Source organism: Lynx rufus, unplaced genomic scaffold, assembly GCF_022079265.1.
Source record: "Lynx rufus isolate CCGP_SWC_20201006 ecotype Redwood Valley unplaced genomic scaffold, mLynRuf1.p SCAF_3, whole genome shotgun sequence".
NCBI lineage: Eukaryota > Metazoa > Chordata > Mammalia > Carnivora > Felidae > Lynx > Lynx rufus.
This window is the reverse complement of record NW_025814845.1, coordinates 174,324,068-174,336,192: the sequence shown is the minus strand read 5'-3', so window position 1 is coordinate 174,336,192 and position 12,125 is coordinate 174,324,068. Positions and strand designations below refer to the sequence as shown.

General features: G+C 41.3%; 1 protein-coding gene across 2 annotated transcripts in view; it reads right to left on the bottom strand.

The window, feature by feature from the left end:
• Positions 1 to 899: 899 nt before the first annotated feature.
• GSR (glutathione-disulfide reductase) overlaps positions 900 to 12,125 on the bottom strand; it is a 45,345-nt gene continuing 34,119 nt past the window's right edge. For both annotated transcript variants that reach the window (XM_047090933.1, XM_047090934.1), the window contains 5 exons: positions 11,604 to 11,762; positions 7,994 to 8,105; positions 5,371 to 5,502; positions 3,361 to 3,494; positions 900 to 1,284 (listed from right to left, as the gene is read on the bottom strand). In XM_047090933.1, coding sequence (XP_046946889.1) covers positions 1,135 to 1,284; positions 3,361 to 3,494; positions 5,371 to 5,502; positions 7,994 to 8,105; positions 11,604 to 11,762 — 687 coding nt within the window. In that variant the 3' untranslated portion in view covers positions 900 to 1,134. The remainder of the gene's footprint in view (positions 1,285 to 3,360; positions 3,495 to 5,370; positions 5,503 to 7,993; positions 8,106 to 11,603; positions 11,763 to 12,125) is intronic.

The window sequence follows — 12,125 nt, the reverse complement described above, 5'->3', positions numbered from 1 at the left end:
AACTCAACTATTACCTTTGCTAAATGTTTCTTTTATACCTCTGCTCTTAATCTATAAAAATCTTTTTCCCCCATCAGGCCTTAAACCTACTTAAGGTAACTCACTGTTAGCATGTAATGCTCCAATGTGAAATATTCTCAGAAAATGAATGGTTACCTATAAACTCTATAGTAACAGATTTCATAAGAAGAAAAGGCTGTGGTTTTATTTTCAGATTTTTGGAAATGGTTTTCAGAAAACAAATTACAAGGACACATAAAAAACTTGAAGTCATTCATTAACTATGAACTCTTAGCAGAAGAAGGGACTCTGAAGTATCTGAATTCCTCTCCTTCTGAAAGAAGAAATTACTTCTAAAATGTCCGTCCCTTATATAAATCTTTCCCAAGTTTGATGTACTTCACCTCATAAAAGGAACACAATTTTTAATCTTTTAAAACAAAAGAAACAAAACAGAGGAGGCAGGTCTCTCGTGTTACATGCTTTGACAGAAAGGTCACAATTTTGAAGCAGCTTTGCGATATGCAGAGCACAGTAGTGGCTTCAAAAAAAAAAAAAGTTCAAGGGGCGCCTGGCTGCTTCAGTCAGTTAAGGGTCCGCTGATCTCAGCTCAGATCTTGATCTCAGGGTCATGAGTTCAAGCCCCACTTTGGGCTCCATGCTGGGCATGAAGCCTACTTACAAAAAAAAAGAAGTTAAAATGACCTGTGCACTTGCATTATCTAAATGTGAAGAGCTGCTGTCAGCTTCATCTATAAAAATTAGCAAGCTATGTTCATTCAAGTACCTTAATTAACTGTACTTCATATAATTTTATACCTGGGATGAGGCTGAGACAAAAACAAAACAAAACAAAAAACCCAGCTAGCACAGAGCTGTTAAAAAAAAAAAACAAAACAAAACTTTAAAATAATTGATTATTGTGAGATGCAAATCAAATGGAAAGCCAGGATAACAAAACAAATTTCTAATTACATAAATAAGTTCTTACTATTCACTGAAAATTTCCACTATTGGAATATTCTGATAACAATAAAGAAACACATAAAAGGGGAACAGTGAGTAAACATGATTATTTGGTTCATTTCAGAAGGTCTGCTGGTCCAGCTGCCAGCCATTGGAGTCCCTGGGTTCTCAACGAAGTGTCACCAGTTCTTCTGACGAGGTAGGGTGAATGGCAACCGTGTTGTCAAAGTCAGCTTTTGTTGCTCCCATTTTCACTGCAACAGCAAAACCCTGCAGCATTTCATCACACCCGATTCCTTGCATATGGATCCCAACCACCTGGGGAAAAAAATTTTTCTTTAAAAAAAAAAAATGGAGGGAGGGGCGCCTGGGTGGCTCAGTTGGTTAAGCATCCAACTTTGGCTCAGATCATGATCTCACGGTTCATGGGTTTAAGCCCCACATTGGGCTCTGTGCTGACAGCTCAGAGCCTGGAGCCTGCTTTGGTTTCTGTGTCTCCTTCTCTCCCTGACCCTCCCCCACTTGTGCCCTCTGTCTCTTGAAAAAATAAATGTTAAAAAAACTTTTTTTTACTTTTTTAATGTTTATTTATATTTGGGGGGCAGGTGGCCAGAGAGAGGAGACACAGAATCTGAAGCAGGCTCCAGGCTCTGCACTGTCAGCACAGAAACCTGACATGGGGCTTGAACCCACAAACCGCGGGATCATGACCTGAACCAAAGACAGACACTTAACCAACTGAGCTGCCCAGGCGCCCCCAAAAAAGAAAAATTCTTAACGTAAGTTTTTATTAGGTATACCAATCAATTTTTTACTAGTCATGAGAGATAAGTGACATTTTAAAACCTCTAAAAAACTTGTATCTCCTATCTGGGTATGGCATAAGAAAGCCTGCCTGGTGCTATGCAGTCCTGCCTCAACATCCCTCCCTTGCCCACCCCACACAGCCCTCCCTCAAACTGTCCGCGCTGTGGCCCCACCAACTTTCCTTCTGTTCTGAGTATTCACCATGCCCTCTCCATTGCACAAGTTGTTCCTTCTGTCTGGACGATTTTTCCTCCCCTTCTTTAAGAGTGAAAGCCCATTCATTCTTCAGATACCTACACTTGCCTCCCCAACCAAGTAAAATTACTTTCACGTGATCTCTCCATATATGTCCATCATGACTCTATCACAACTACAATGCTCTATGTATTTGGGGACTAGAAAAATTACAGTCCATCTTCCCTGCAGATTTTAATCTCTAGACAGAGGGGACCTGCCTACATTTGCTTCCCACTCTTTCTATACGACCAAGCACGAAGATGGCCCCCAGGAGGCACTCAATCCATACCTACTGGATGACTGCATGAAGGACCATTAAGAGACATTTGTTTCACATCACATTTCCCAGTTTGGTTTCTCAATAATTTTAAACCTAGGTTAATGTTCACCTCCAGCAAATATTCTTAGCAAAGTTAGAATGTATAAAATTTAGGCACAAAAATATTTTGTTTAAAAGTAAATCGGGGCGCCTGGGTGGCACAGTCGGTTAAGCGTCCGACTTCAGCCAGGTCACAATCTCGCGCTCCGTGAGTTCGAGCCCCGCGTCAGGCTCTGGGCTGATGGCTCAGAGCCTGGAGCCTGTTTCCGATTCTGTGTCTCCCTCTCTCTCTGCCCCTCCCCCGTTCATGCTCTGTCTCTCTCTGTCCCAAAAATAAATAAACGTTGAAAAAAAAATTAAAAAAAAAAAAAGTAAATCAAGAATAGGGGCACCTGGGAGGCTCAGTCAGTTCAGTGTCCGACACTTGATTTCGGCTCAGGTCATGATCTCATGGTTTGTGGGTTTGAGCCCAATATCTGGCTCTGTGCTGACAGCTGGAGCCTGCTTGGAATTCTGTGTCCTTCTCTCTCTGCCCCTCCCCTGGCTTGCTCTCTGTATCTTTCTCAAAATAAATAAAAATAAACTGTGAAAAAATAAATTTATCTTACACTTACCAGTATTTCTGAGGTACCTATCTATTCTAGCCTATGGGTCAATGACAGTGGGCTATCTGTGGTGTTCAACCTTTCCCTCTTATGTTTTAAAAGCAGTGGATCCTGGGGCACCTGGGTGGCTCAGTCAGTTGAGTGCCTGACTTCAGCTCAGGTCATGATCTTGCAGTTCATGGGTTTAAGCCCCATGTCGGGCTTTGCGCTGATAGCATAGAGCCTGCTTTGCATTCTCTGTCTCCCTCCTTCTCTCTCCCCTCCCCAGCCCCCACTCTCTCTCTCTCAGATAAAAGTGGGACTGCACCAGTTGAATCAGAGAAGGCTTAACTCCTTACTTGGTCTCCCCACTTCCCACCACAGCAGAATACCCCCATCCCTGCCAGGCCTGAAGACATTCTTAAACTTACTGCATTTTTCCCATACCTTCTCCTCTTTGGTGGCACAAACCATTTTCATCACACATTTTGTTTTCCTTTTGGTAACTGCATGATACATTGGGGTAAAGGTGGTTGAATAGGTCTTCACATTTTCTTTTCCGTATTTATGAATGGCCTCATCTATAATGCACAGGGGGAAAAAAGCATCTGTCAAAAACTTAAGCAATTCCACCGAGTTACTGAAGAGAGAGATGGCCAGAAATATATAACCTGAATCAAATTACGAGGAGATACTGAACAAAACTACATCAAGGGATACTCTACAATATAAATGTTGATGTCATGAAAGACAAAAGAAAGGCAAAGGAATTTTGTCTCTTGATTAAAGGAGGCCAAAGAGGTATGAAAACTGAATGCAATGCATCATCCTGGTCTGAATCCTGGCCTTGGGGGGAAAAAAACGTTAAAAATGACATTATTTGAGGGGCACCTGGCTGGCTCAGTTGGTGAAGTATGGGACTTTTGACCTCAGGGTTGTGTGTTTGAGCCCCACCGTAGGTGTAGAGATTACTTTAAAAAAAATAAAAAATCTAAAAAAGAAAAAAAAATGACATTATTTGAGATAACTGGCAAAATGTAAGATCTAATATTGCATCAATTTATTTCTTTTTTAATACCTTTTTTGTAAACTTAAGTATAGTTGAGGTATATAACATTATGTTAGTTTCAGGTGTGAGACATACTAATTCAACAATTACAAACATTAGGAAATGCTCACCGTGATTAAGTGTAGTCACCATCTGTCACCATACGAGGTTATTATAATATTAATAACTATATTCCCTATGCTGTGCTTTTCATTTCCATGACTTATTTATTTAATAACTGGAGGTCTGTACCTCTTAATCCTCTTTACCTATTTTGCCTATCCCTCTACCCAATATTGTCTCAATTTAAATGTTATTATTTGAAAACTGTAGGGGCGCCTGGGTGGCGCAGTCGGTTAAGCGTCCGACTTCAGCCAGGTCACGATCTCGCGCTCCGTGAGTTCGAGCCCCGCGTCGGGCTCTGGGCTGATGGCTCAGAGCCTGGAGCCTGTTTCCGATTCTGTGTCTCCCTCTCTCTCTGCCCCTCCCCCGTTCATGCTCTGTCTCTCTCTGTCCCAAAAATAAATAAAAAACGTTGAAAACTGTACTGTGCTTATGTAAAGGAAAGACCTTGTTCTTAGGAAATAGATACTGAAGCGTGTGTGTGTGTGTGTGTGTGTGAGAGACAGACCATGTGTGTCTGTGTGTATGTGTAGAGAGAGAAAATATGGTAAAGCAAAAATGTTATGGGTATACAGGAGTCCTTTGTACCACAGTGTGTCCTATTACAGAGAAAATGTTCCAAGATCCCCAGTGGATGCCTGAAACCATGGATAATACCAAAGCCTACGTACAGAATTTTTTCCTATTTGTACATACCTATGATAAAGTTTAACTTATACATTATGCACAGATTAATAACTGATAATAAAAATAGAACTACATCACACTGTAATAAAAGTTATATGAATGCGCTCTCTCTCAAAATACCTTATCACACTGCACTCACCCCTCCTGTGAAGATGTGAGATGATAAAACGCCTCCGTAAGGAGATGAGTGAAGTGAATGATGTAGGCGTTGAGACCTAGAGTTAGACGACTACTGACCTGACAAGAAGTCAGGAGGATCATCTCCTTCCAGACTGTAGTTGGCATGGGTAACTGAAACCAAAGAAACTGAAGCCACGGATAAGGGGAACTACGATATTTTTGCAACTTTTCTTTAAATCTGAAGGTAGTTTGAAACAAAAAAGGTTAAAAAAAAAGGCAAAGAGATCCACAGGGTGAGTTGTAGAAAAGGAATTATATTTTCCAAGTGTTAGTAGTTAAGGAGGATATTGGAATTGTGGTAAGAGGCAACCAAAAAGGAATGTAACTTAGGGGGTGAAGACAGATTTAGCCAGAAACTTCCCCCTGAAGTTAGGGGGAAGGAAAGAAACTATAAATCACCTTCATTTTTAAATACCTACCTTCCGTGAGTCCCACTGTTCCAATAGGGGGGTGGCTGAAGACAACGGTGGGGATGTTGTCATAGTCTAGTTTGGAATCTTTTTTGCATTCAAAAAGTCTATGGGCAAGTTTTCGGCCAGCAGCTATGGCAACTGTAAAGATATTTTTAAAACCGTGTTTCAGTTTATTGTTCATTTTTAAACAGCAGAATTGTTCTAACCATTTATTCATCTGGCTTAACATACTACTTCTGACAAAGTTTTCTGCCAGTGTTCATGATAAGATCTAGCTCAATATGAAGGCCTATCAATGCCTTAGTTAACAATTTAAAACTACCAGCTTATATGAGTTCTGTACACTCTACTAAGGCAAAAAAAAAAAAGGGGGGGGGGACACACTAGTTCCCAATCTGGCAGTCACCTACTTTATTAGTATATTAGCTTTTTAATACAATATGAAGCAAACTACATCAGTTTTGAGCAACTGCAGTTTTACTTTATAATCATATTCATTTCACAGTAAGGTGTTTTTGTTTTCGTTTTTTTAATTCTCTAGAAGGCCCCGCAACCTCAGCCTCTCTATCAGGAACATTGTGGCTCCTCATCCCTGGCTGGTCCTGATGCATTAGGGGTGAGCTCTGGTTTGCAAGGATAAAGACCACATTTCTGGATGGTGAACGACCCCCCCTCTTTCCCACTCTCCCTTGCTGTCCAAGGGGAGTCCTAGGCCCATGTGAGTCTGATGTTCATGGTCTCAGACAATCACCCGTTACATGCTCAGTCGTACTATTACCGACTTGACACAGTAACATGTTTTTTAATTAAAAAAATTTTTGTTAATGTTTATTTAATTTTGAGAGAGGAGACAGAGTGTGAGCAGGCGAGGGGCAGAGAGAGAGGAAGACAGAATCTGAAGCAGGTTCCAGGCTCTGAGCTGTCAGCACAGAGCCCAACGTGGGGCTCGACCTCACAAACCGTTAGATCATGATCTGAGTCGAAGTCAGACGCTCAACCGACTGAGCCACCCAGGCGCCCCTTAAGTTTATTTTAAAAATTATTTTTACTTCTAGGGTGCCTGGGTGGCTTGGTCAGTTGAGCGTCCCAACTCTCTGTTTTGGCTCAGATCATGATCCCAGGGTCATGGGATCAAGCCCCACACTGAGCGTGGAACCTGCTTAATAGTCTCTCTCTTTTTCCCTCTACCCCTCTCATGCTCTCTCTCTAAAAAAAAATTTTTTAAATTATTTTTGCTTCTGACTTAAGTTTATTCCCCTTAGCCTGTTTTTATCTCTATATTTAGAAAAAAAAATGCCTGCATTCAGTAAAAGCATCAGTTATTAATATTGCTGATTTCAAATTGACAGTTTTTTTTCCAAAATAAGATATCAGTTGGATACATATGAAATTCTCTTCACTTTGATATAATTTTTGACTATTAGATTATGTTATCAAGTTTTTGAAACTTTGCTTGTTATTTTGCTTTTGTTAAGAGAACTTCCTAAAAGGGCTAAAAGGCTTTGGGTATTAGATTGGGATAAATCTCTATTCTGAGGAAAGAGCCCAGGCCATTTTGGAAAGGCTGGTAAGGTACCACAGGGGCACAAGGGGTACAGAGTGAAAGCAGATGCTTATAAAGGTGGGACCAAGAGCTTGAAATGGTGCCAGTTAACTCAGAAAGTAAACTGAGGTATGGGATTGGGGCAGGTGAGTCAATCTTGGTCACTTCAAGACTAAACAATTCGGGTGCCTGGCTGGCTCAGTCAGTAGAGCACATGACTCTCACTCAATCTCAGGGTCAAGAATTCAAGCCCCATGTTGGGCATGGAAGCTACTTAAAAAATAAATAAAAACCTTTAAAAAGAAAGACTAAGTAATCATATAAGAATGTCACTCTAAATTACTTATTCCCAAAGCCACTTCCTTCCACTGTCGCCACATGCAACTCAGATCCTAACTTAAGCACTCTTCAGAGGGTGGTCACATCATCTCTGTAACAATTTCAGTCTTCACTAAGCACTTTTAAAGTCTTTTAAGGAAAAATGAATATTATTCAGAAAACATAAGGTACCAAACTATTTCAGTACATTCTTATTATTTTGACAACATTAAGACACTCACCATCCTGGGGTGCCTGGGTAGCTCAGTCGGTTAATCATCTGACTCTGGCTTTCAGCTCAGGTCACGATCTCACAGTTTGTGAGTTTGAGCCTCATGTCAGGCTTGTGCTGAGAGTGTGGAGCCTGCTTGGGCTTCTCTTTCTGCCCTTCCCCTGTTCACTCACTCTCTCTCAAAAATAAAAAACAAACTTAAAAAAAAGACACTTTGGGGCGCCTAGGTGGCTCAGTTGGTTGAACATCCGACTTAGGTTCAGGTCATGATCTCACTGTTTGTGAGTTCGAGTCCCGCATTGGGCTCTGTGCGCACAGCTTGGAGCCTGCAGCCTGCTTTGGATTCTGTGTCTCCCTCTCTCTCTGCTCCTCCCCTGCTTGCACTCTGTCTCTGTCTCTCTCAAAAATAAATAAAACGTTAAAAAAAAAATTTTTTTTTTAAAAAGACACTTTGCTTAAGCTGATTTGACTGTTATATAAACAGTTTTATATTGACACACAGAGATTCTCTTACCCAAGAAAAGAGGAAACAATACCTGGAGTGAGAAGAGCTTTTCCACACACATCTCCAACTGCATAGACACCTTTTACGCTGGTATTCTGGAATTCATCTACTATGATGTGACCTTTATCATCAGTTTGAATCCCCTAAAACATTGAAAGGATATCATGTAAATATTTGGCCTCTCCACAAAAAATGGAAGATCAAACCTCTGGATCTACTTCATCTCAAGCACCTCTTCAGCCCGAATCTCTAAAACCCACAACACTCGACCACAAGATGAAAAACATCTCAACAAGTAGGCAAGGTCAGATCTTTTGCTTAATTTAAAAATGTAAATACTTTATCCAATTTGGGGGTGTTTAACAGAACCTGCCTTTGCAATACAATTCAACTAGCCAGGTAAGCGTGAAAAGGAAACACTCAGCTAACAGATGCGCTACCTCCTATAGCTGCTAAGTCCATCGAAGACTGCTTTTAAAACTCTTTCCACTGAAGTGCTCCTCTTGAAGCATACTAACTCATAACTTAGAGGGGACAGCCTGAAGCAGTCATCAAAAGCAGGTTTCTTGGAGGCTTACCATTTTAACTTAATTTAATTAACTTATTTTTTAAACAAATTCCTTTTTAAGCTTATTCGTTTTGAGAGAGAGAGAGACACACACACACAGACAGACACACACAGCATGAGCGGGGGAGGGGCAGAGAAAGAGAGAGAGAGACAGAGACAGAGACAGAAACAGAGAGCAGGCTCTGTCAGCATGGCTCCAACTCCTAAACCATGAGATCATGACCTGAGCTGAAATTAAGAGTCAGATGCTTACCCCAGGCACCCTGTGGCTTACCATTTTAATTTTAAAAATCCAAGTAAGTTTGGCATTCTCTCTAAAACATACTGACATTTTCTTTACCAAATTTTTTCCCCTGTATCTTGAGTTAAATTTTTGCTCCAAGAAGATGGCTTTGCAGATCCCAGGTGTATAAACTCCCAGGTGGGAAAAGAGACAGTGGACGTAGGTAGCACAGTAATTAAGAGTATAAACATCAGAAGGAGAGAGACCTGGATTCAAATCCCAGTTCTGCCACTTACTAGCTATGGGACCTTGTATAACCACCTATTTAGCAACAAATACTTGAGTTTCTGGTACAAATAAGGCATTAACCTAGTCACTGTGAATAGTAATAAGTAGTACAGATATGCTCTCTGCCCCGTGGAGTTTACAGCCTGGTGGACTGATTATTATCTCTGTGTTATTCCTGGTTGCCTCGTCCTTACCTCTCAAAGAGTTGGCAAGATTAAAGTAGGTTAGTAACATGTTGAAAAGACCTACACATAGTAATAATTCCATTTGCATTATACAACTATATCTTAACATTGAGTGAGGCTGAAAACTTTTATCTCATTTTTTAAAGATTCAGCAAATAGTTGAAAACTGTACCTACCACTGCCTGTATCTGTACAATGACAAAATATCTCTTGAAAGGTAAAAACCTGGAAGACTAGTTGTCTGTTTTCGTATTAATAAAACCAGTTTTACTAAATTTCATCAAATAGTAAGATTAAAAAGAAGGAAAACATCTTTCTGGATAGTTTACTTTTGAAAATGCTAAGGGGTGCCTGGGTGGCTCGGTCGGTTGGGTGGCCGACTTCAGCTCAGGTCATGATCTCGCAGTCTGTGAGTTTGAGTCCCACGTCTGGCTCTGTGCTAACAGCTCAGAACCTGGAGCCTGCTTCTGATTCTGTGTCTCCCTCTCTGTCTTCCCCTTCCCTGCTTGCTCTCTGTCTCTCTCCCCCTCTCTTTCTTTCTCAAAAATAATAAACATTAAAAAAAAAAGAAAATGCTAAAAAGCACCTTACAGGAAATGAAAAAGGAATCTACACAATACAGGATATAAATATTAGAACACAAATCAAAATGTTACACACCATTCAAGAGGTTCCATCAAATACATAAACCTCAAACATAAAGCAATCCTATTATTACTTGTAGAGTGGCACAGCGTATCTGGAGAATCGTCATCAATAACAAAAGCAGCTGATTAACATGGACTGAGTTCATACTGTATACCAGCATCTAAACTATTTACTCTGCATGCACTTTCTCATCATCTACCCTTCTCTATAAACCAGTAAGACAAGTACTATTTTTATTCCTATTCTTATATGAAGCAATTGAAACTTAAGAGCAATTAAGCTGCTTGCTTAAGAACATGTAACTGGTGAGTAGCAGAACTAAGATTCAATGGGGCGCCTGGGTGGCTCAGTCGGTTAAGCGGCCGACTTCGGCTCAGGTCATGATCTCGCGGTCCATGAGTTCGAGCCCTGCGTCAGGCTCTGTGCTGACAGCTCAGAGCCTGGAGCCTGTTTCAGATTCTGTGTCTCCCTCTCTCTGACCCTCCCCCGTTCATGCTCTGTCTCTCTCAGTCTCAAAAATAAATAAACGTTAAAAAAAAAAATTTAAAAAAAGAAAAAAAAGAACTAAGATTCAAAATTGGGTCCAACTCTGGGACCTAGACCCCAAGCAACTACAGTAAGCTTCCCTTGAGAATTTAAAAGAACAGGGACGCCTGGGTGGCTCAGTTAGTTAAGCGTCTGACTCTTGATTTCGGCTCAGGTCATGGTCTCCCAGTTTGTGGGATCAAGCCCCACATTAGGTTCTGTGCTGACAGTGCTGTGCCTGCTTGGTATATTCTCTCTCTCTCTCTCTCTCTCTCTCTGCGCCTCCCTGGCTCTTTCTTTCTCAAAACAAACAAGCAAACATTAAAAAAAAATTTAAAACAACAACTAAGAAAGGGGCACCTGGGTGGCTGAGTTGGTTAAGTGACCAACTCTTGGTTTCAGGTCAGGTTATGATCTCACGGTTTGCGATCTGAACCCCGAGTCAAGCTCTATGCTGGCGGTGCAGAGTCTGCTTGGTATTCTCTCTCTCCAACCCCTCCCCCATTCACACTGTGTCTGTCTCTCTCAAACAAATAAATAAGCTTAAAAAAAAAAAAAGTAAGAATGTTAAGTATAACCCTGTTAGATCGGCTTCACATCCACATCCGTCCCCAAACACCTACAATGTCCAGGATGACTGACATACTCAGCATTGAGATTAGAGCCGCAGATAATAAGGAATAATTACAGGGCTTTAAAGAGACAAGTATCATAGTAAAAAGGAAATCTGTAAGGAAGAGGCTAGTCAGGGCACTGCTGGACAATCTAAATTTGAGGTGGCAGAGACCTGATGTAGGGTGACAATACTAAAAAGGGAAAAAATTTTTTTTTCAATTATGCGAAGCAATGGGATTTGATGACAAACTGGATGCATGAAATAAAGAGAAACAAACCTAATAGAACCCACAAAAGTTTAGGCGGCCATGTTTTGGAGAACACAGAACTGCCAACAGATTCAAGAATGCTTTGGTTAGAGGTGCCTGGGTGGCTCAGTCGGTTAAGCGTCCGGTTTTGGCTCAGATGGTTCGTGGGTTCAAACCCCACATTGGGCTCTGTGCTGACAGCTCAGAGCCTGGGGCCTGCTTCAGATTCCGTGTCTCCCTCTCTCCTCTGCTCCTCTCCTGCTCCCATTCTCTCTCTCTCAAAAATAAATAAACATTAAAAAAAAAAAAAAGAATGCTTTGGCTAGACTAAGTCAACGTACCACTTTGTTCAAATTCAGGCCACTGGAATTTGGGTCCCGCCCAATGGCCCAAAGCAGGCAGTCAACATCTGGAATCGTGGTCAAGGTGGGATTCCTACCAGGAATTGAAGTAACCATGCAGAGTTCCAAGCCTGAGGAAGTCTTTTTAACTTCCTTGACCTATTGGCAAATAAAATTGTGTTAATTGAGGATAGGGAGAGAAGAAGGAAAGCAAAGAGGAAACTAGAATCCTTAACATTTAAAAGATCCCCACTGAATCCTACATGTGGATCCTCCATGCTGACACATTCACTTTTGCCCAAAGGCCACCAACATGGCAACTCCCAGGAGCCAAGATGGTTTCCTAAGTTGGCCCAAATCACCCAGCCAACGGCCAGAAATGTCAGCTGGAAGCTCGTGTCAACACCCTAATGCTTCAGCCTAAAAACAAGGTATTTTAGGAGTGCCTAGGTGGCTGAGTCGGTTAAGTATCCAACATCAGCCCAGGTCATGATCTCATAGGTCATGAGTTCAAACCCCACA